Source organism: Tachypleus tridentatus, chromosome 13, assembly GCF_004210375.1.
Source record: "Tachypleus tridentatus isolate NWPU-2018 chromosome 13, ASM421037v1, whole genome shotgun sequence".
Classification (NCBI taxonomy): domain Eukaryota; kingdom Metazoa; phylum Arthropoda; class Merostomata; order Xiphosura; family Limulidae; genus Tachypleus; species Tachypleus tridentatus.
Genome location: NC_134837.1, coordinates 160,102,820 through 160,128,826, shown reverse-complemented (window position 1 = coordinate 160,128,826; position 26,007 = coordinate 160,102,820). Strand labels below are relative to the sequence as shown.

At 33.2% G+C, this 26,007-nt stretch overlaps 1 protein-coding gene across 3 annotated transcripts; it reads right to left on the bottom strand.

The window, feature by feature from the left end:
* Positions 1-2,289: 2,289 nt before the first annotated feature.
* LOC143237803 (glutathione hydrolase-like YwrD proenzyme) lies at positions 2,290-25,621 on the bottom strand. 3 transcript variants are annotated; one of them, XM_076477409.1, is made up of 10 exons: positions 25,363-25,621; positions 23,133-23,307; positions 21,492-21,645; positions 20,967-21,167; positions 20,251-20,503; positions 18,129-18,300; positions 17,403-17,574; positions 6,614-6,784; positions 6,092-6,183; positions 2,290-2,603 (listed from the first exon to the last, which is right to left on the bottom strand). In XM_076477409.1, exons 1-10 carry the CDS (start codon positions 25,457-25,459, stop codon positions 2,363-2,365), a joined length of 1,728 nt encoding a protein of 575 aa, XP_076333524.1. In that variant the 5' UTR covers positions 25,460-25,621; the 3' UTR covers positions 2,290-2,362. The 3 variants fall into 3 exon arrangements, with proteins under 3 accessions (XP_076333524.1, XP_076333525.1, XP_076333526.1); XM_076477410.1 differs by having other exon boundaries at positions 23,133-23,286; positions 25,363-25,620; XM_076477411.1 differs by lacking the exon at positions 23,133-23,307 and having other exon boundaries at positions 25,363-25,620.
* Between the last annotated feature and the right edge of the window lie 386 nt (positions 25,622-26,007).

The window sequence follows — 26,007 nt, the reverse complement described above, 5'->3', positions numbered from 1 at the left end:
TAAACTGAGACAAACGTAGCTCTAGTATCAGAACTTATCCATATTAGTAACTTCAGAATAAATGCATTTTGTTTTTGAGATATAAGAATCTACCTCATGCTCCTAGAGAAAGTTAAGTTTTTCTTTGCCAAACGGAGACGTTTGAAAAGTTTGTTTCTTATTATCTACAATAACTATAACTTGATTAAAGAACAGCATAAACAAATAATAAACTACATCATTTAAAGTTAGGAAGTAAGCATATAAAGAGATACAATGAATCACTGTATATTTAAATTATCGAAATGCAAAATCGTGTACTGTTGACTCTCAAGAGCTGGAAAACATCTTTTCTTCTATCAACTGTACTACTCTAACAATGTTCCAAACTAAAGTTCATTAGATAACCTAATTTACTCTAGTTCAAATAATGATGATGCTTCGAGACCCCTGATTTAGTCCAAAACGACCTAGAATATTTTTTGCACAGTTGTACAATCCAAACCACAATAAACCTTTTGATACTATCAAATTATGTTGTACATTTAACAACATTGTATCTTCCCCTATAACCCAAGAACAAGGTCAAATAACATTTCTTGGAATATCCTCATTCAGGAGCAAACTACAGATGTCGCTTGAACTAGTATTTCTCCACCACCAGTTCGTGGGATTTCACATAAAAAAACACACAAACACGGAAGAATATTTATATGTAAACCCTTAATTTTTTTAAGAATAAAAAATTGGCCTGCACACCAAGCAGCCTGGACAATGTCTGGAAGATAAACTATATCATGCAATAACTGCTAACTATACGACATGGTCATTACGAATTGCTCGTCCACAATTAAATAAATCATTATACATACTGGTTTCAGAAGAGTAAATGCAATAATTAGCATTACAGTGATAGCAGAATATGAAAGAACCGCTACCTTCCTCGCAGATGCAAACATTGTATGAATGCAAGTAAGGAAATGTTTGTTAATTAATATATCGTTTTCATAAATATGACCTTTCAGACAGGTTAGTTCAGTTTGAAATTAATTCTTATCACATGAATTTGACAGTACTAGTAATTAAACTGGTTTATTATTGTATTCAGGAAATAAATGTTGCTCTTATAATATACTATTTTCTGCTTCTTAATTTGTTTTAACAATAATTTGATGATAGTCTCGTTCTTTTAATTGCTTGGAGTGATTAAGTACACTGGGTTCTAAATGACAAAACTTCAGTCCCCAGCTTGTACAGCGGTAAGTCTACGGATTAACAACGCTAAAATCAGGGGTGCTATTTCCCTCGGTGGACTCAGCAGATAGCTCGATGTGGCTTTGCTATAAGAAAACGTACACACAAAACTTCATGGTGCAATAATACAAGTTGTTATTTTTAAGGAATATCATAATGCTACAAAAGACAGTTTTTTTTTTCGCGACTTGTCTGTAAGTGTATTATTGTTGTAAGGTATAGTATATAAATCATGTGCTAATAGCATTGTCACATCTTTCATAATTATTAGCCGATGAAATGCAGAGCCACATCAGGCTATCTTCTGAGTCTACCGAGGGGAATCGAACCCCGAATTATAGCGTTGCAAATCCGTAGACTTACCGCTATACTAGCGAGAGGCAATGATGAAATTACAGTTTTATCTACACTGAGAATAATCAGAACTTTATTTGAAAATGATGATGTCGTTGTTCATAGTAATTTCTTTCTATCAAACATTATAATTAAACATTTGGTAGAAAAGTAATTACTTGTATTATATTATAATACTAGGAGGTTTTGGTTTCTTTATTTGAATTTCATGCAAAGCTACACAAGAGCTATCTGCGCTAGTCGTCCCTAATTTAGCGGTGTAAGACTAAAGGGAAGGCAGCTAGTCATCACCACCCGCTGCCAACTCTTGGGCTACTCTTTTACCAACGAATAGTGGGATTGACCATCCCATTATAACGCCCCAAGGCTGAAAGGGCGAGTTTTGGTGTGATGGGGATTCGAACCCGCGACCTACAAATTACCAGTCGAGTGCCTTAACCACCTGACCACGCCGGGCTATACTAGAAGGAGTATTCGTCTCCTGGACGGACGCTATGTACATTCATAATTGGTGAAAGGTTATCTCAGCACATGAATAGTTGTTTCCCTTATATGCAATTGTATAAAACACAAAACGCCCATAAAAACTGAAAATATAAAATATACAACTTGTATGTACCCCACTAGGTCCTAAAGAGCATTCATACCAATTTTGATGAAGATCCATAATACTCTGCCAAGTAGTCACATTGACACACAACAGACAACACTATTATGTTTATGTAGATTTCAATAAAATAAACGTTACATATTTTAAAGATGAAATGCTCTTTTATCAAAAACCAATCGCTATTCCATCACAACGAGGGTCAGTTCCAGCCCACAGAACGTTTTTCATACGATAGCCTTCCTTGATAGGATTCCACCATTGACCTCTGGAAATAATGTGACCAACGCCAAAATCTCTTCTTTGAAAGCCTGATATAGGGCCAGATATAATGTGTCCCATATCTTTTAATTCTTGTAATGTACTTGATAGAATTCCTTCCTCAGCGAGCACATGATCCATAGTTGACCTGAAACAATAAAAAGTTTTACTTCTAGTTGTAAATTTCTTCAAACTTGTAAAAAACAATAATTGCTTTAATGTAGCTTAATTCATTGCACACAAATTACTGCTTCAGTTTCAAAGTATTTATTGTTTGTTATTGTAAAATATACATTGAAATGAATAATTATTGTGTCCGATTTCACAAAAAACGATCAACTATTAATCAAAATTTCATTTCTTCAACATCCTTCAAAACGTAAAAACTATAATAGTTGTAAGCTAATTAAGTATGCACGAAATCTTAAACAAATAGTATTCAATTCGAACGCAAGCTTATCACACGGTTTCTGTGGGGTCAAAAACAATTTTATATCCTCAGTTGTTTTTTTTTTAATTTTCATTTTAATAAAACATGAAACGAAATATTATAATTTTTGTTCTCTTATTAGTCGGGTGTATTGCTTACATGTGCTTCCCTCCCAGTAACTGGTAAGCATTAAATCTTGTAATATTCCTGTGGAGAGAACAGGTAACTTTTTATACTTTGGAAAAACCACAAATAAAAGAAACACAACACAACCATAGAATACACCCAGATACTAAATAGGGAAACAAATATAAACAAACGCAAAATCAAAGAAGCCGTATTTATAGAACAACTAAAACCAAAATTAAACCAATATAAAGGAACACCTTTATACTTATACTAATTATTAACCTAACATCTAACTGCAACATCCCTTACAATCCCGTGCCCGTTTACACTCTCGTCTCTAAGACATGTGCCTGGCTACGGTCAGTTGCAAACTGACTCTCTCTTTGTTAACCTGAAGATGATCTAAGGTCTAAATGTTGTTCTTTGCTTTATTAGTAAAAGTGTTAATACCTATACCAGCCATCTTGAGATGCATTTTTACTTCAAGTGGGTTTCTCATCATCACGACTCTACAGCTTTGCTCTTAAACAAGCTGAAATATGTGTTTAATCCGTTAAATAATTTAATACGTTTTATATTGCAGCAACCTGTGGACCTGTCATAGCCAGGAAGTTAGGGCTTAATACACGATAATACACGCAATCTTAGGGTAGCAGGCTTGAATCCCCATCAGACTAAACATACTCGCCCTTTCAGCCGTGGGGGCGTTATAATGTTACGATCAATTCCACTATTCGTTGATAAAAGAGTAGCCCACGAGTTGGCGGTGGGTGGTAATGACTAGTTGCCCTTCTTCTAGTCTTACACTGTTAAATTAGGGATGGTGAGCGCAGATAGCCCTCGTATTGCTTTGCGAGAAATTCAAAACAAACGAAGAACAACTTGTATACCCTGGAATAACCACGAAAATATAACTAAAAGAGCAAAGAAATGTGCATAACACACACATTACTACATACAAAAATCGACTCTTCCTATAACCACAAGCGGAGCTATTTACAGGAATAAAATAATGACATTTTGGTTGAAAGTTCTAACATTTTGAATAAATACAAGAATGACTATATATACATGTATATAATGTTCTCATGTGCATGTGTATGTATATATACAGAGAACTGAGTACGTTATATTATAATGACTTGAATATGCAAATCATGAAGTCATCTAACAAACACAGACGATATGAATCACAATAAAACTTATCATAACTACAGTTTGAAAGTTGGTCGCCTTTGAAAGACGTCTGCAGCAATCTTTTCCGACGCAAAATATTCATACCTTCATGTCATAAAGATGTCTCAGATCAGAAATTTAGAATTTCTAAAACCAGACCATGTGTTATACTTTATGATGTTGGAACAAGAGAATACGAATTAATTTGGAAAACCAGGACTGTCCAGAAATATACTCCCAATAAGCCATATCTTAGTCGTGGTAAGCAAAAAGTGGCGTCTTGTAACAGGTAAGGATTAATGTTCGCGAAAGTCAATACCAAAAGCTACGTAGTCCAAGTAACATAATCAAAACGAACGTTCGTCCTAAAAAGCGACACAAGTTGCTTTCATGGTACCTCTACTCAACCATCTCCTACCTCAAGAAATATGAAAATGAAATGAATATTCATTTATTATATTCCACGCAAAAACATACAGCACCTACTGATTTCTGTACAATTGGACTGTTGAAATAGGTGCTACAAAATCTTCGTTTCCTTATACCAGATGGATTATGGAAAATCCAGCGTGAAAAGTAGTAAGCTTTGAACATGATATCTTTACGAAGCAGTTTTTTGCAATGGAAACTACTCTGCACAATCGTCAAAGAAAGAATTGCTAGGTACAGTGGTACAGATTTTAACGACATGATAGTCTTCCGAAATTATTTCAATATAACGTACTAAGTCTCTGAATGTATATATATCTAAAGATGAAGTTACACCTTCCTTTAGTAACTCAGTTTTCGAATACACTTATTAATATTTCATTTATTAACATACAATTTAAAAAAATAGTAGACATAATACTGAAAAATGATGTCAAAGATAATAAAATATATATTGATTATTGAATACGACCCTAAAAAATGACGTTTCCTAAGGAAATTATTCCAAGTGTGAAAAAATGGCTTATATAATTTAGGTTGTATTAAAACTACAAAATATAATCAAGCTATTTTGTTTTTTTTATTGATAATTTATTAAACTGCAATTATAGAAGTGCAATATATCTTTTAGAATTTTTAATTGTTGTGAATTCTATATTGATGAAATAAATAATTTAAAATTAAATGTGAATTTACATAAGTTCCATGTTAGCTTTTATGTCATGTAATATAAAACATAAAATAGTAAATTTGATTATATGTGATAAGCACAATTCATTTGTTAGTATATTTTAGTGTATCTAATTTATATAAGAATTGTATTTTATGTTTATAAGTTTTAAAAATCATCAATTAATTAAAATTATTTATGTTTACTTGAAAAGTGGCATGCAAGCATGTTCATTATAGATTATTTGAAAAAATTACATCCTGACGATGGACCTTTGAAGGTAACAAATCGATAGAAAATAATACAGGAGAGAAGAAAAAAGTAGCATATTTATACCTAATTGTATCTTTAAAACTATGAACAGTTATGACTTAAATAATTTGCATTATGAGAAATATCAGTCAGGTATATTGCAAATTCTTCATATAGAAAATATTTTGATTGAATATTTCAAAAAATAAAAACTAGATCATCGTTTCCAAACCAATTTTGATTTTTAAAATTGTGTGGAAGTTACCTTGCAGTTACTCAAAAATATATATTTATATGTAACTTGTGTGTACAAATTAAATAAGATTTCACGTATCATGCTAAAAGTTGTTCAGTTCCACATGATACAAACATGAAAGTATATAAAATACTCTACAATCAAAAATATGTTTGAAATATTATTTAAAAACAAACTAATAATCTATTAGTTCAGTAACCAAGTTTGAGCTAGATTTTTTTATCGTAAAATAATTAATTCTAAAATGGTGTTTCAATTTTCTTCAGTAAATGATGTTTTGAGAAAAAAAATTACTTCTGTGATATGCCCTCTGGTAGTATACAAATCCTGGCCTGGTCCAGAGCTTTTTGAGGATCCATCCCAAACTCTAACATGTTGAGAAGTAACTTTACAGAAAAAAAAAAAAAAAAAAAGAATTGAAATAGCATTTATAGTATTTAACCTTAATAATACTGTGTTTCGTAAATAAATATCTGAATATTACGGTCATAAAATTGCCTATTGTCTTTTGAGAAACGAAACAAAATTGTAATTTCCACTATGGTATATATATAATTAGTTATTTCTCCAGGAAAGAGCCACTAAAACGTCTTAAAACTGAGTCAACAATGAGCGTAAGAAAACCAATAATACTAAAGGTCAATCGCTGTTAAAAATAAAACAAAAACTTTACTCAAGCCTTTAACATATCGTGTGAATCAAATAAATTGATGTGTTCAATAGATTTTATATAGTTAGTTATATATATTATGCTTAATTATAAAAGCACAAAAGAATCTTTAAACGCAATGGCATAGTCACTAGACGTCGCTTTACCTGCACATGTCCCTGTGGTTGCATAAATTTACCCATTAGTCCATAGCAAGATAACAGTTCATTTGTATTAATGTCTGTTAACATAGCAGGTATAATAGTATGATAAGGTCGTTTCCTTGGTGCTAAGACATTTGGATGATTTTCTTCAAGGCTGAAATTTAGGCCTCGATTCTGAAAGAAGGTATAAAATAATTATTTTATTTCTGTTTTTATAACGTAGAAATACAAACGTAGATGACACAGTTTATTTAATTAATAATTTATAATTTCTTCCCAAAGTTAGTATTAGACGGATGAATAGAAGTACAATATACATCAAATTTTAATCAAAGTTATTACCCTTTTATTCAATAAACATCTTTTACGATTTTGTTGCATCTAAAAATATGTAGTATTGGTAAACGAAACTTTTAGTTTAATTCTTTTTTTTTTGTGTTAAAACAGAATAAAAAGAATTATGCAAAAACCGCTGGTGATAGGAACTAATGCGTATCAGAAGTTTACCTTATGAAGGGAACAATTAGCAACTTATCGCACATAATCTAATAAACAGAATATAAAGCCAAAAGTCCCTCGCTAATACAGCTGTAAATCTACGTATTTACAACGCTAAAATCAGGGATTTCGATTCCCCTCGTTGGACTCAGCAGATAGCCCGATGTGGCTTTATTATAAGAAAACACAAAGGACATAGGATGAAAACTTGTCCAATAATTACTTTTTTCAAATGGTTTTACTTACTTTCTGATAGATATTGTGACTTAAATTGATTTTCGACCCGTTTATAAAGCGTACATTTGTTAATACTTTTGTTAAAATTTAAATGATTATTGTAAGTTGGGTTTTAAGCGTACTTTTCTGTACAAATTTGAAATATATATATATTTGAATTACTGACTATGAATTTCGTTTTATTTACACTAACGTCGCCACCAGATATAAAAGAGAAACGAAAGAACAGGAGAATAACGTAATTACTTTTTATCATCTGCTTTCTTCGTTTTTTTTTTGACAACCAAGAGACCCCAAGAAACTCTCATTCACCTCCGCTCAAGACCGTACTAAAAACGCTGCTGAATCAGAATAGACCTGGATCAGGGGTCCCCAAACTTTTTTGACTGTCGACCCCTTCATGGAATCCTTGACCTTTTATCGACCCTTCCATTCTTTTAAGTAATAAAAAGGACCCGGCATGGCCAAGTGTGTTAAGGCGTTCGATTCGTAATCCGAGGGTCGCGGGTTTGAATCCCTGTTGCACCAAACATGCTCGCACTTTCAGCCGTGGGGGTGTTATAATGTGACGGTCAATCCCAGTATTCGCTGGTAAAAGAGTAGCCCAAGGGTTGGCGGTGGGTGGTGATGACTAGATGCCTTCCCTCTAGTCTTACACTGCTAAATTAGGGAATGGCTAGCACAGATAGCTCTCGAGTAGCCTTGCGCAAAATTAAAAAAACAAAAAGTGATAAAAAATCTTCAAGTCATAGTTATAGGAAGAATAACTTAATAAAAACATAAATAATAATAATATATTATAATAAGCCAACTTTGCCTTTTTATTGATCGTCTGACATCTAATGGGAGAATGTGGTTGATGATCTTTGAAAACGCACTAATATTTGGTTGTAAATTTGTGAGTTTTAGTCTTAACTCACCACGCTCTTCTATGTTCAGTTGGTTCTTCTGCTTTGTTAAAACTGAATTTAAATGGCTAAAACCAGCTTCAACCATATAGAAATTTGGGAGTGCAAGTAAAAAAGGGTTCACTGCCATGAAACGTTGTGGATACTTACTGACAATATTTACATTACTCCAGAAGGTGCTGAGGGTCATGTTTTTTAACAGTGATTTGGTTTCAAGATCCACGTAAAGTTCAATGAGTTCATCTTGTAAATTAGATTCAATAATTACCTTTTCTATTTCCGTAACAATCCAGTCAGGTACGTGCAATTTCTCCAAATCCTCAAAGCGCACTTTAAAATCTTCACTCAGTTTTTCAAGGTGCTTTATGTATAAATCCAAGTCATCAACAGAAATAATTTGTTCTTCATTTTCCAGTTGCTGTAAGTTTAAAAAGTATTGAAAATCTCTTCGCAGCAATGAAGATTTAAAAAGGCCTATTTTGACTTGGAAGCCTAAGAGGATTGCTCGGGTTTGAATAATTGTTACATCTTTACCTTGCAGACGGGTCTGTACATCATTAAATGTTGAATATATCTATGTCTGCCAAATAGAAAGGATGATTCTTATTCTTTTTCAACTTATCACATAGAAAGGAATCCACTTTTGTAAGAAACTCCACAGTTGAGTCATAGAACTCGATAAGCCTTTGCAAGCAAACACTTCTTAACAGACACTTCACTTCAATATGCAACAGTAATTAGTTCATCATTTTTTTCACATAGCTTAGCAAACAGTTGCGAATTAAGTGGATGTGCTTTAATTATATTTATCAATCTGATGCATACCTATAGAGTATCGTGCAATTCGTCACTGAGACATTTTGCCACAAGGTGGCGTCTGTGAAAAAAAAAACACTGAAAAGTACGCACATCGGAAACCTTTTCCTTAAAAAATGTAGCAAATTATCTGTAACAGCCAACCGTTGAAGGTGCGCCAACTGTGGCTACCGCAATTATATTGCTAAGTGGAATATTGTGCTTGTTTAAATGTTCCTCCAAACATTGAAAAATCATCACTTCTTTTGCATCATCTTTAAGATACCTTGCGAACAAAAACTCGTCAATCATTTGTTTTTGAATTTGACTAAAATACCTCACATAAGCTATGAGAATGTTTTAACTACCAAAAGTTGATTCATCAAGTTGGATGGAAAACTTACAATGCATAAGCTCAGATGCCAAAGTTTTTTTCCACATCTTCAACCATCTCATCAACACTTCTGTGAACTGTATTTGCACTTAAAGGCATGTACTTTAAAACAGAACCAGTCTTTTTTTCATAACAATTTCAATCACTTCTTTAATTGATGGTATAATGATCTCCTCTACAATAGAATACGGTTTTCCTTTCTTTGTTATATTAAAAGAAATATTATATGATGTTCTTAACCCTCCTTCATTATTAACCTGAGCAGGTGGTTTCGTACATTACAGTATGTTTGGTCGATATTTTTTTCTTTAAACATTCTAAAAAAATCAAAATATTTATCTTTATCAGAATGAATTCTTTGAAGATGGTTTTTCATTTTTGCACGTTTCGTAGCATAATTACTAAAAACCTTTTCGCATTGGAGGCACATAGGTTTCGTTTTATTTGTAAGCGAAGGTATGAATCCAAGTTTCAAGTAATCTAATGAATATTGCTGGCACTTCTTTTTTGAATCTGCGGCTGCCATTACGGTTAATAGCGTCGTGGCTAAAATTAAATAAATTAACTTTAATTTTACCAACAGGCTACAAGATGCACAGATCAATGGTTTAACGTTTTAAATTTAAAGCATAAGCAAAAGTGCATAGAAATATATAAAGTAATAGAGATTGTATTTAATTTGTATTGCTATCGAATTGCGTTACACACTTTTTGTAGGTCTAAAACACAAAATTTTCATTTACTTATTTTAAGTGCAGTACTTTGAATTTTTGACCTTTTCAGTACTGTTTCATCAATTACGATACCTAATGCCCTTTTTTAAACTAAAAAACTCACACCTCCAACTTTCGGGTACAGCAAACACCAATAAATAATTTAAATAACCAAGAAAAACTATCACTGGTAATAATCAGGAATGTAAGCTAGAATGAACCTAAAATATATTGAAGATTACGTCACGCTCACAATGCTTCCCGATTGGCTCAATTATAACAGTTAGTTGGATGAGCGGAGAATAAACGACTCTCTTGTCGAGCCTCGTAAATGACTCATGCATTTTTGTACAATTAATTTACAGCTGGTATTTTTATTTCCTTGATTAAATGACTCCTGCTTTCTGCACAATATATTTTGTCGATTTGATCAACAATAAACGACTTTCTTGTCGAACCTCTTAAATGACTCATGCATTTTTGTACAATTAATTTACAGCTGGTATTTTTATTTCCTTGATTAAATGACTCCTGCTTTCAGCACAATATATTATGTCGATTTGACCAACAATATTTAATAAGTCGTGCAATGTTGCTTCTGTATTAACAATTTCTAACCGACCCTCGGAAATGTCTCGTCTGTCCCTGATCTAGACCATCACATTGCACTTTTATTACAAGACGTAAGCGAGAAACAGTTAGAATAAATTCGGAAATCATGATAATGACTCGCAAATAAAATTTATGAGTTGAAATAAAATAAATAAAATATGACAAAAAAACAGACGAAATAAACTATGATATATGGGATGACACAAAGTATGACAGATTAAGATAGAGAAAACTAAGCTATTGTAAAATAATGATATGAAATAGAACAGAAAACCCACGTTGCATGTTATAACAACTGAAGGTTTAATATTATACAATAATAAAGAGTAGCTGTACAACATTATATGTTAAATGTTTTTTTAATTAGAGAAAATAGGAAATTTTAAAAGGAAATGGATCCAGATGTTAAAAACAAAACAAACGAATATATAGTGTCTGGTTGTTGTCTAAACTAACGGTTTTTAAAGGCAAAATATTCATTATGATTGTTATAAGGTGATTTGCGGTTTGCTTCCCGTGTTTTAGTGGTTTGTATATAGCTTAAGAGGGCGTACATTTTTACTAAAAGGTAAGCGTAACGTTCAGGTTCGTTAATATTATAAAATATAGTTTACAGTTGAATGACTTTTTTCTTTTTTATAAACGTATCTGCAATATACTTAGATCTCTTTCTGATTGTCTGTATTTTGCTAATCATGTGAAGTTACGTTCTGTGGTAGTAAACTGGGAGTTGATAAGTAATTCTAATCGCTTTACGTTGTTGTGATTATCTTGATTTCTGTATTATTAGTTACGTTACATGTTACTATGTTGTCGTATTCCATTATGGGTCTGATGCAAACTTTGTAGATTAGCGTTATGGTTTGAGCATTGCACTTCTGTTTTACTGAAGTAGTACATTGTCCTAGGAGCTTTCGTTAGACTTCAGAAAAGTGAATATTCCGTGTTAATGTTTTGTTGAAAGTTATCCAACGGAATTTTATAGTGTTTGAAGACAGTATTTTCCTTGTTTTACAGTTTTAGTTGGACTTTGTTTGCTTTCTTAAGATTTCTTTTTAAATACTTATGGAAAACTATGGTCTGCATCGTTTCATGATTTAACGTTGTCTACCAGATGCTACATCTTCCAGGATTGAAAACTTCAAGTATATTTAGTCCCTGATAGGTTATCATAACGTTAAATATAACAGCTATTCAGAAAACTGTTCATCTAGATGTTGTGTACATGAGGTATTGCGTCTCATAATAGGAACCTGACTTTAAGTACACACTTGTCCCAATCACCAGTGAATATCCAATTCAATGTAACAGCTTCTTTGGGATACTGCATATACGACATCTGCATGATGGCTGGCGATAGCTTAACTAAGGCACCTGTGACGCCGCCTGTATTAAATATTCTTAAAGCCCATCCTGTACTGTATCATTTTAATAACAAGTGTACTGGTCAGCAAGTATTGCAATATCTTGTACACTTGTGTTTCTTCTATCATAGTGTGTGAGCATTCAAGCAGGTTTCGTTCCTGCGAAAGGAGGGCTTAAGAGCTGAAAACTAAATCCTTATTTGGTTACTAACTTCAGGACATTTTACAATTACTAACCAACACTTTTAACAACTTGCTGGTCTTACAACTTGCTTGTTCACAACATCTAATTGTTTTCTGTTACAAGTTAAATATTGTAATGATAAATATGAATATTATGCTTCATTTCAAAAACAAAGTGGCCAACACGATTTTTTATATTACAAATGCATTACTAAATTTTTTTAATATACGTTGATGTTGTTTTGAATTAAGCACAAAGCTACACAAGGGGCTATCTATGCTCTGCCCACCACGGGTATCGAAACCTGGTTTTTAACGTTGTAAGTCTGCAGACATACCACTGTAATATATGTGAAGCTCAGAAATAGTTCACTAGTTCAAGTCAAATATGTTTTCAAACAAAACAACTTGAAAACAAGAGATATGTCGTGTTTTCTTACATTCTACAAATATTCAAACTGCAAAATATCTTTTCTCTATTATCAATTGAAATGATGTATACGATCATAGTAACCTTATGCTAGAGAAGAAATTACATATTTACGAGCAACTAAGTTAATGACTAAACTTGACATGTTATTTAGAAACAACAACACAGAACACACTATGTTGTTTCTCTCAGTGTGATTTAAACTAATAATTGTCATCTTTACCAAATGGTAACCCATCTTAATGTTCAATGCACACAGTGGTTCAACCATAAATGTGAATGTTTATAATATTAAAAACTGGGTTTTGATACACATAATGGTTAGAGAACAGAAGGACCATTGTGTCTTATGTACTCTAAGTACCAGATAGGACATCAAAATCCCCTTCATCATTACAGCTACTATTCAAGGTAGTGCTGCCATTTAAAAACCAAAGAACTCACAGTATTAGACAAACATAAAAAATAATTGATCATTGATAAATGATACACAGTTCACCAAGATTTATAGTCCTTAAGCAACTTTTTCATGTCAAGACCTTTATGTACTTCTGGAAGACTGTGTTGACCTATGAATACCACAGGTGTAATCGTACACCACAAACCAACACTGAGTCAGATCAACTAACACATATGAGTGATCAGGCAAACCAACATATGTATTTGTCACATAACTTAATGTGAGTACTAAGAAAGATAGGATTACAATATCCTTTAAGCTTATAGGCACATCTAAATTTCCAGTGATAAAAATGTCAAAACCATATGTTAGTATCCTATGATCTCATTTCATAATCTCAGTTGTCCTAGCTAGATTTATCTAGAAAGTATTGCATAGTCTTCTCCACAGGAATACCTACTATAACTTATTAGATAGTTCAAGTGATAATTGAAAGGCAACCCACCAATATCTTGCAATCGAACATTACTCAAACCTCAAACAATAAAAGTAAAAACTTCCTCCGAGTTGATTTGTAAATTAACCAATATTGTAACTGCAGGTCATCCAGTTAATCCCAGTTATAATAATTAGAAAGTAGCTTTTGTCATATAAACCAATAATAAAAGCAATCAAACTATTCTCTATTGGCACTTCCTCATCTGATTCCTGATGGGCTCTCAAATATACACTGCCAGCACTGTCTTCCTAATAAAATGAGTTGAGATATATTAAAAAAGTGGTACTCTTATGATCAGAGTAACTTTACTGGAACAACCAGTACCCAGAAGGCTCATTAGTGTCATGCAACAGCTGAAGCTCATAATTCATTTTGTTAAACAATTAACATATGAGATACAGTCTGGTTAAGTCATAACTGAACTGCTTATGAAAACCATTACCAGATCCAGTCATCAGACCTAAACTTTCACTTTGTTACTGCTTTTGCCTAACAAGGTTTTGATGCAAGGCCACTTTAACTAACTATTGGCACATATATTCAAGTGCACCATATTATGAGATTAATGCAGTCCATATGTACAGGGCAGAAGATCATACATTAGGTCATTGAAATTGTACTTTTTGTCTTAACAACAAGATTTTTGTAGAAGATCAAGTCGGTTGCTGATTAGTTGCATGATACATGACATGTACTAAGTATTCATTTCAGTCAACCAATTATGTTTTCATAAACTTATCACATATCTGGTTGACAGTCCTCAAGCAAAACATCATACATTTTCACCAAACTTAACACAACCCTGGAAACAAATGGTTGTTTAAATTGACTAAATGAGCTTCATGGATTTCTGCAGGTGTTACAAATGGTTGTTTAAATTGACTAAATGAGCTGCATGGACCTCTGCAGGTGTTACAAATGGTTGTTTAAATTGACTACTTGTACTGTGTAGATCATTTCATTATGCAAAGTCTGGAGTAATTCCAACATTAGAGCTATGAGGACCACTAGCCATATCCAAAGTCAGGTACCAACCATGCTGGTTCAAAGAAATGGTAAAACACATTATCTTAGCCTTGTAACTGAAATTATTGATGTCCCAGATATGTGCAGATATCAACACTATTAAATTTACTAGTTAATGACATTTCATGTTTCATCTCATGACACAACACGTAGCACCTAGGCTGTATCTAGACCCTTCAAGTGCTCTTTATGAAGTTCTTTGTTGGTAATTAGTGGTATATATCCATAAGCATTATTGCCAATCCTCATATGATTCACTGTCACTGCTGAAGCAATGTGAATGGTCATGTTTGCATGAATTTGTGAGATAATACATTATAATCCAAGATTCTGACTCAAATACTGTTGTATAATGAAGCCATATTGCAGAATTGATATCAAATGGAGTTATTTAGCTCTTCTTGTGAGAGGTTACTCACTTTCATAGTGAAGTTCCTATCACAAAATTAATGGAAGTAATGTTAGTTAAAAACAGCATTTGTCAATGCTCCTTCCTTTGTTGTACAGTATAGTTTGCTTGTTTTATGAATTTCGCTCAAAGCTACATGAGGGCTATCAGTGCTAGCCATCCCTAATTTAGCAGTGTAGCACTATAGAGAAGGCAGTTATTCATCACCACCCACTGCCAAATATTGGGTTACTCTTTCACCAACAAACAGTGGTATTAACTGTCACATTATAATATCCCCATGGCTGAAAGAGTTAGCCTGTTTGGTGTGACAAGGATTCAAATCCGTGACCCTCAGATTATGAGTTGGATGCCTTAACCATCTGGCCATGCCAGGCCAGTAGAGTATAGTACTGAGGAAGTTTTATCATGTGGATTAAATATGTGATTACAAACTCTATGCCATCCTACATTTCTGATGAAACTATTTCATATCCATTATCACTAGCATAATTATCCAGGATAAACAGACAATTATGGCAAGGATTAGTCAACATTGATGCTTTAACCATAGATGCCATGTGGATTGCATGACTTTATATTCATGCATCCACCCAAAGTGTGCCTACATCTTAAGCAATTCAGACAGAACTGCTTCTTTCTTGAAGACTTTGCTCAAAAACATGTGTAATAGAGCATACAACCTAACCTTTGACTACAATGTGGGTAAGTAACCTCACTTATGCATCAATGCACACTTTCCTGACATATCATCTCCAGGTTCTCATCAGCACCTTGAAATGTGCAACTCCAAAACAAAATGTCATCAACATAAATGATACCACTCCTCCACAGAAATTGTCTATGCATATGTTTTATCAGCCTCTAAAAAGTGTCTGATGCATTACATAGATTAAGTGATAGGACACACAAATCATACAGTCTCTCACAAGTGCTAAAAGTAGTCATGAGTCTACTTTTATTACCCATTTCAACTTCCCAATATTCTAATCTAGTGTAATGAAGTAATAATTTTTTTCCAGCACATCGAGGTGTTTGTGTTTTGAAGGCAAAGGAAAGATATCAAATCATATTAACATATTTACTCACTTAAAGTCACCACAAAGCCTCAGAATTCCCTCTTTATAATAACTTTATCAGACAATCAATCAGTCTGAAAAAGTCATTATTTTTTCCAAGATCTACTCCATTTTACCAATGGCAACATTCTTAATAACTCAAGGAAGCTTAAATGACACTTATTTTGTCATCTGTATTTATGTAATAACTGGTTATCTACTCAGATGGATATTTGTTCCCACCTTTCTATAGGCTACAACACGATCATCAAACAGTAATCTTGAACGCTCAGGATGCAATGCTCTTGTCTTTGAACACAATTGCAGAGACATGATATGCAGATTTGGACTGTACCTCTTCTGATTCGATTATTGTTTTAATAACCATTACAACTGAAAATTGACTAGCTATATGGCTATAGTTACAAAGCATCACTGGTAGAAAGCTGGCACTGAAACAAATACTGTTTGAGCAAATGTTTAATTTGTTGGCTCTGCCACACCAGTAAATGAAATGATGCACTAAACAGTGTTCATTACCCGTAGAAGATCACTTGCATATTTAGGAAATACAATCCCCTTCTCAACATGCAAACACATTATCTACTCTTTTTAATCATGGTTTGATTGAAATTGAATAGTTTTCCATTGAATCGTAGTTCATTTATCATACAAGAAAAACTAGCAATTTTTGCATTAAAAAAAGCCCTAGAACAGCAGTCCCTAAACTAAAGTCAGAGAAGCTATCAATGTTTGGCAATAAACAGTGTCAAGATGAAGTTAAATGCTTTCTTTTCCTCTCACATCTAGCTTGTTGCTGTTTGTTAGAATGAAGTTAATATAACTGGCCTAAGGTGGTGGCTTTACTCTAAATGTCTGATATACAGCACTGTTGAGAAAGGTCCTGGCTATGTCATTACTTGCCAAAAACATATCCTCATGCTCTTTTATCCTGACATGCCAAGTCCATAATTCTATAAAACAACCACCATTCCTATGAGAGCAGACCGGTTATGACAATTGCTGAGCTAATGGCCAGAACAGTGCAGACACCCATGCAAGAGTATATTTTTCCTAATATTGGATGATGTAATAAAATCCATAAAAACTTAAACAACATCGAATTCAAACAGATCACATACTTGCAATCACCCTAGAACTAAATAATATTTTAATATGTTTTTACTGTTAAGAGTCAGCAAATATTTGGTATTTCAAACCTATTCAGCTGTGTACATTGCAGTAGAATTGCAAATGGGAACTTACCTGCAAAGAGAAACCACATCCCTTAGGAACCAAACCAGTTCCAAATCCCTGGTAATTACTGTTGATGAAGGAGCACGCATTGCCCTGTTGGTCTACCACGCTGATATATGTTGTGTCAGACCCTGGATCACACAAATGATCCAATTCACTACTGACGTATTGGCCAAGAGCTCTTCAGGAAGATAATGCATTTTGATTTATCAGTAGAAACACAATATTAGAATACATTCATGATATATCCATATACAGACACACACACACATTGGTAATTAAAGCAATATGTACATATAATTTACGTATTTATTTACTGTATTATATTGTACTGATTTATTGGTGTTGTTTTTCTTTTATTTTGTTTATATTGCATATAGTGTTTCTTTTACTTCCATTTACATTTTAATAATATATTGGCTTGTGCAATGTTTTAATTTTACTACTCATAATCAAAGACAGATAGTTTATAATGCACCATGTAAATAAAACGTTTAAAACTTACTATACCTACTTCTTCATTGTGAATAAAACTGCCTTTTTAAAAATGAGTGTTGATTTCTAGACTTGTGGTATTTGTTGTGATTTTTCTCCCTAATCGAATCCAGGTAGTTATCATATTTAAACATTTACGTCTTGTAATATATATGTAGAAATAGAAAGAAAGACGCATACGTACGCGTGCCAATATTTACACAAGATTTTAAAGAAATAGGTAAACATAAAGGTACACACGTTTTGTGATTTATCAGACTTCTGCGTTTTATAGCATATTCTTTGGATAAGAGGTCTTGAAGTCGAGTTTTGTAATGATCTTGATCTGCAATGTACTGCAGGCCATCGGCAAATGCCAGTTGGAAAGCTTCAATCAATAGATGAAGATATTGTGTGCTGTTGTGGCCTAGGGCTTTGAAACAAAAAAGTAGATATACCAACTGAATCAACTGCAAATTGAAACTTCAAATAGTTATAAGCTATCAGGTGACAGTAAAAAGAAAGAAACGCTCTATAAGTATACACGTAATGACACACATCCGAAATTACATAAATTATCCTTGAATTATGGATTATTCTGTTGAGATTATCCACTGGATTGTTAAACTTTCCTGACTATCCACAAATAGGGTGCTGGCTTTAAGCTACAGAAGCTAATATGTACTTTTCGTAAATATAATACTGACATTCATAAATAAATAGATTCTTTGCTTGCTTATTTGAGAATTTTGCACAAAGCTGCACAAGGGCTTTTTACGCATAGCTCTTCCTAATTTTCAACCGATAGATTAGGAATAAGGTAGTTAGTTAGTCAATAGTCAATTGTTGGATTATTCTTGACTGATCGAATAGTGGAATTCGCCGTTACTTTTATAGCACACCCACGATTTCAAATATATGAGCAGTTGATACTTAATATATAACAGGTTGTTCGTACGAGTTTGTAAGCATAGCAATTTCATATTTGAAATATGTCATAGAATTTATAATTACTGGAACAACAACAACACATAACTCGTTACTTTTTAATTTTACTTTCCCGAGCTCTTACTTACTAAATACGAAGCTCGCTATCAACAAGAAAAAGATTAATGTGAATTTTTTGTGTTCATTTCACTAGCTTGTTAATGGCACAATTCTAACTTTCAGTTTGAAACGCTTCAAAAGTGCCTATTATAACTTGTTATTAGTCTTGTTTTGTAAAAATAATTTTTGCATGCTTGTAAAAAAATCTTCAATATATCTTCAATAATACAGGCCACTCGCCTCGCGACCCTCGCTAACTGTTGGGTGGTGGTAACTGGCTCCTTTCCCTTTAATTTATCATTGCAATATTATGCACGACTAGCGAAATTCCAAACATACTTTGTGTGATTGAGTGTCAACGCCATAACTTCAAGACAGAAGTAGCTAGAAACCTGAAATTTTGCACTCATAATAAATGGACCCTGAGGGGGTGCACTTGTTTTTAAACGATTACTTCCTTACGTGCATCTAAAAGCATGTGCATCTTTTTATGTAAAAAGGTACGCATATGCACACACCCATGCACACTTATCTGCTTTTGGTTAAAAGCAGATAAGTGTGCATGGGTGTGTGCATATGCGTACCTTTTAATGAAACAAGCTAGTAAAAACCATAGAGAGAAAAATGGTTCCTTATATTACAAATAGAAATCACAGACAGGCACGGACTACAAGAAGAAAGAACCTAGAAACCCGAATTTTTATATCCACAATAAGTGAAAAACCACATAGGAAAGAATATGCGACTGTCATAGCACCAAGAGAAAACAACCTAAAACCTGAAGTTTTGCACCCATATTGAATGGACCATGAGGGTGTGCACCCGAGTATTATTACTTAAGTGCGCGCGCGCATCTTTTTAATGAGGCAAGCTAGCGAAAATCCACATAGAAAATAAATGTTTTTAAGTTTCTAGGAAATAAAAATGTTTAAAATATTTTGACTGTTCTTCTCTGCTAAAATAGGTTCTAAATACACACACTGACAAAGACATCTAGATTATATCAACCTAATATCTTGAGCGATGTCGGTTAATTCTGCTAGTATTTATATACATTATAAAGTTCTGAATTACAGGTTCTAGTCTACTATCTGCTTCATGTAACTTCATGACAAGGTTCCTAGAATAATTATGGGAAACTATTTTAAGAAACTAAGGAAGGATAACTTTTCACTTTTTATGCATTCAGTAAACTGGTATTTTTCAAAGTACACTGAGTTAATTTACTTTTAAAAGCACAATAAAACAATACGTCTTTATTGTTTCTGTTCTCGCTTACATTCTAAAGTGGTGATGTCTTAAGTTTACTTTTTACAAGTTCTTTGTTTTATACTACCTTTCAAGTCAAATCCTTCAAGAATATTTAATGCCATTAACGCCACTAAACCTTGCCCATTAGGAGGGATCTCCCACAGCCTAACATCCTTGTAACTGGTGCTAATTGGATCCGTGAGAATCGTGTCACTTGCAGATAGGTGGTGTTCGAAATCTTCTAATAATAAGCATCCACCAGCGTAGCTAACTTCATCTATTATTCTTCTAGCTATTCGTCCTTTATAAAAGCCGTCTTTTCCATTCGTAGCCAATTCCTATATCAAAAATTGCAATATGATATATAGAGGTGGTTCGCTGAAAGAGGTTTTTAAGGTTAGAAATAATACCAAGTGTAGAACGTACACCCAGCTAAATATAGTAACGTTACAATGTTTGTTTATCTTAAGATATTTTTTTCATTTAATGGATGCTGCTGTTTAATGGCTTTCATAAACATACAAGAACATTTTATCCCGATTTGAAAAAAAAACAACATGTAATGCAGCAGGAAAAGTTGAAATTCTATAAAGAAAAATCGCAACATATTAGAAAATATCTTAAGCGTTGTATGAGTATAGACTCCAAGTACTTAGAAGTCATCTTTCATAACCAGCAAGGTTACATAATATGCACCCTTAATAAACTTTTCACATGTTAATAATCTTTGCTTCACCAAACTCCGCAAAAACAAAACTCGGCACCGATGTTTATCAGTACTAAAAAAAAAAGCTCATATACCTTTAAGGTAGCTGCTAAAAAAGGCATGCGCATCACTTCACCAGCTCGAGGAGACTTTCCATCAAGTAGTAATTCATATCCATGTCTTGATCCTTTAAGTAAATAAGTATTTTGTTCCCATAAATTTGACATAACGAGAGATATAGGAAAGCCTTCTTCCGCCAATCGAATCGCGGGATTTAATATCTCCGATAAAGTCATCTGTGCTCGAAAAACGAAGAAAGAAAAATTGTTGAAAATGATACAGAACATTGTTACATTGTACTGAAAAGTGTCGCTATATTATTGTTTTTAACGTTTTAAATGGCACTAAGGCATTTTTTTTTTTCAAAATAAAAACGAGATTTACCACAGTTGAATGGTTGTTCCTTGGGTGTTTCTATATTATATGTAAATAATAATAGTTAATATCATGTTTTTCTAATACTCTCTTCCAAATATCCAGCAGTTTTGTATTTAAAAAACAAACGTCCAATACGTAACTCGTTATAAATTTGAAATATTTCAGTTAATAGTTAGTAGTACCTTTTGTGACCCAAACATCTCTGTACAGTCAACCCATCCTGCGGCAGCTCCGGGTACAGTCACTGTCAGCCCGTGGTTGGGTGGTAGTGGATGTTTATTAGAATATCCCATACTCTTTACTTTACTTAAAGTCGCATTGGCACCACTACGGCCACTAGGAATAAAAAATGTCTCCCTCATTAAGCAAAATTACAAACATTCTATATGGTAATATTGTAAATATAGATGTGCGTGTGTGTGGTTGTCGATTGGAAAAAAGACGGGCATTATAACAAAATCTCGATTTTTACCTGAGCTAAGTTATTAGTAAACATTAAAAACGGCTATTTCATAAATTACATAAAAATTAATTTAAAGTTATTTTGATGTACGTAATAGACACACCAGAACAACTTGTATACTTGAGTAGAGTCTAATCAATAAAAAACACTTTTGAAATTGGAGCACAAAGAATGAACTCATTAATATTAAATATTTCATACTCTACTTCTGCTAAAATGTAAATGTTTGCGAAAAAATTTCATCTACAAATGTAATTCAATCAGTATATGTGTGATAAAACGTTGTTTTGTCTTACAACGCTCATTATTTTCGCCATTGTTATGATCACTGGATAGTGGACTACAAGATCATCTAAGATTAATTAATTACTTTTGTAATGCTTATCTGTCTGTAATAGCCCAAAGTGTCATAGAAGATTATACAATAAGATGTAATAAAATGTAAATAATGGGATATGAACTGAACACGACGAAAGAAGAAGAAAAAAAAGAAAAAAACTTCCTATATGCACCTACTGATAACACATTCAATCAGCCTAGTATAGAAATCAATAAATAATTTGTTTTTTAATTTTGCGCAAAGCTACACGAGGGATATCTGCGCTAGCCGTCCCTAATTTAGCAGTGTAAGAGTAGAGGGAAAGCATATAGTCATCGCCACCCACCAACTCTTGGGCTACTATTTTACCAACGAATAGTGGGATTGACCGTCACTTTATAGCGTCCGCCACGAGCATGTTTGGTGTGACGAGGATTCGAACCCGTGACTCTCAGATTACGAATCGAGCGCCTTAACCACCTGGCCACGCTAAGCCTCGATAAATAATAGATATCTCTTTTTGGAATCATTCGGTTAAATAGACCCTATCGGCAAAGATCCCAGTCATTTAAAATATAATAGACTCAGGTATAGGCCAGTAATAGCATTAGATCACCACAACCTTATTGTGATAAATTCTTGCTATTTCTGCTTTTAAAAAAAATAATAAATTGGGAATTTGAATGACTTTCTTACCAATTTATAACTAGAACTTTTATTTTAAGGTATTAATTTCACTGACAAGTTCAATTAGAAAATATATTAATAGTAAAATTGTCCTAACCTTCCATTAATAGTAAAATTGTCCTAACCTTCCATTAATAGTAAAATTGTCCTAACCTTCCATTAATAGTAAAATTGTCCTAACCTTCCATTAATAGTAAAATTGTCCTAACCTTCCTAACCATTTATAGTAAAATTGTCCTAACCTTCCATTAATAGTAAAATTGTCCTAACCTTCCATTAATAGTAAAATTGTCCTAACCTTCCATTAATAGTAAAATTGTCCTAACCTTCCATTAATAGTAAAATTGTCCTAACCTTCCATTTATGCCCAACACTCTTTTATCTGACGCTCTGTAAAACAAACAGAAACAATCTCCTCCAATTCCAGTTGTGTGAGGTTGCAATACATTTAGGGCTGCTGCTATAGCAACGGCTGCATCTGCAGCATTTCCTCCATGTTGCAATATATCTGAAAAATACACCGGTAACGCTGTTTTTCAATGACAAATTATATTAACCGAAGGTGTCAGAACCAACATGCATTTATTATCTGAAGCTTTTTGCCTTTAAATATACATATAATCAACTCTTAAAATGTTAACTATTATATTTTATTTTTTTAAAAACTAAGTTTCAATTTGTGTGGTTAACAGTTCAATGAGGGAGTATTAATCATTAGCGTAGAGTAGTTTTAAGTTCCCCGCTAGTACAGCGGTAAGTCTACGGATTTACGACATTAAAATCAGGGATTCAATCCCCCTCGGTGGACTCGGCAGATAGCCCAATGTGGCTTTGTTATGCGAAAAAACAAACACATATAGTAGTTTCAAGTAAATAAATGAAGATTTCTATATTTCATAAACGGCTTACAATAATTATTTATTTCAATAACAAAAGTTAATCAGTTATATAAATAACAACAATAAACAATACCTGAATGTTAAGTCAGCTAACAAGCATAATTAACATTAGCTAATTGTGCATTTTTTACCAATCCAATAAAATTCAAGAAAAAAAATTAAGTTTCTTTTTCTCCTTTTTTATTTTTGTTCATACTTTGAAACTAACCTCAACATGACCTGATTATAATAAGACTATGCTTAAGTATGTTTTCAACAAAGTAAATTAAACAAGCTTTCCATTGGTTCAACGGGAAGGCTTATGACTCATAAAACCAGGTTTCGATACTCGTAGTAGGCACAACACATGTAATCCATCACGAAGTTTTACAAGTAACAACAAACAAACAGCTCAACGAACTGTTATAACATTGTTCGCATCCTTAATTAGTTTAGGTTACCATACATAAAACATTGTTATAACATTGTTCGCATCCTTAATTAGTTTAGGTTACCATATAGAAAACATTGTTATAACATTGTTCGCATCCTTAATTGGTTTAGGTTACCATACAGAAAACATTGTTATAACATTGTTCGCATCCTTAATTAGTTTAGATTACCATATAGAAAACATTGTTATAACATTGTTTGCATCCTTAATTAGTTTAGGTTACCATACAGAAAACATTGTTATGACATTGTTCGCATCCTTAATTAGTTTAGATTACTATATAGAAAATGAAACGAACTTGGCAGGAGTTTAGTTTAAAGAGAGGGAAGTGTGATTAATTCTCTCCCCCTCAGGGGGTCAGGAACGTTGTAGTTCCCCTTCGTCCCTACTGATGGAAGATTGATTACTTTTACGTGGGAGTTTTCCTGTATTTTGATTTGACTTGTTTAAGGTGATGAAGTAAGGTGGAGCAGTATGAAATTGACGGGTGAGAAAGGAGAGTGAGACAGAGACGGCACAAGGGAAGTAGGCCAGGCCGGAGCCCGTAGTCCGAACAGCAAACGAGACGAAACCAAACATCAACTCAAACGGCACGATTCGGGGCGGGGCCTTGGCTGGGATCTAAAGATCCATTGCCTGAGATTTGGATGTGGGGGGACCCACTTTCACAGGACAGGTGCCGTAGGTTACCATATGGTGAAGTGAAACAGATTTAAAGTCCCATAGATATTATATACATTTCATCATTACAAGAGGCATTATGATATTTTTTGATTGCTGACTCAAGCTGTGCTAATGAGTTTTGCAAAACTCCAATCTTCAGCAGAAGTTACAGCCCATCAAATAATGCAATAGGCTTCTACGTCACATAATCTCGTTTGAATTTCACATCTATTGAAAAAAAACAACGAAAAAAAACTATACATATGCATACAATTATTAAACAGTTGGTCTGCTATATATAATATTGAATTCGATGAAATCTCATAACATCATTTATAAACCTAAATTCATTTAGCTTACTACATTGAAGTAAAACGGATTCAAAACCCTATAGATTTTCAACCTATATTAAACCGAAATTTTTTTCATCTATGTATGTTTTTCATTAAACTGTTAAAATAGAATTTCATATCCATTATTACTTTTACTTATAACTTTTTGTTTACATCTACAAGGGTTTAGGATACGGTTTACTTGCAACATATTGATTATACAAAAGTGTTAAAGTAATTGATAGATTATAACTAACCGATTCCAATTTTAGTCGCCAGAGGCTGATCAGATGAAATACAAGCATTACAGGCAATTATAGGAGATCGTCGTGAGGTGAAACAGATTTCGTCCATTTGGAAAACCTGTAGAAATAAGAATATGAATTAAGAAGTTAAGTCGCTGTTATTCTAACTACCCGTGACAAAACTGGCTTATAACACATTAGTATACTATAAAAATGTGGGACTCAGCAGGAGGTGCGTGCGTATCTCGTTACATTCTCGCGCATGGCAAAGTACAACTGCGAAAATTATCAAAAGAAACAGCTTTAGTTCTTATAACCAGTGGTGGATACAGGATTTTTTGGTGGGAGAATGATCGACTAAGTAACAGTAACCCGACCCCAAGTAAACTTTTCCTTGTTACTGTAACATAAATTTCATGGAATTAATTTAGAAACAAAGAAAAGAAACATATATGACTATGAACTCTCATTTATTGATTTTATTATAAAATATCAAATTGAAAGTAATCATATACAATTTTGGTATGGCCAGTGGGGGATGCATCCCCATCCCCCATCTGTATCCATTCCTGCTTATAACTTAATATAAACAACAATAATAGGATAGAAGAACGCCTTAATATCAATTCTACTATTTTACTCTAACTTTACGCCACT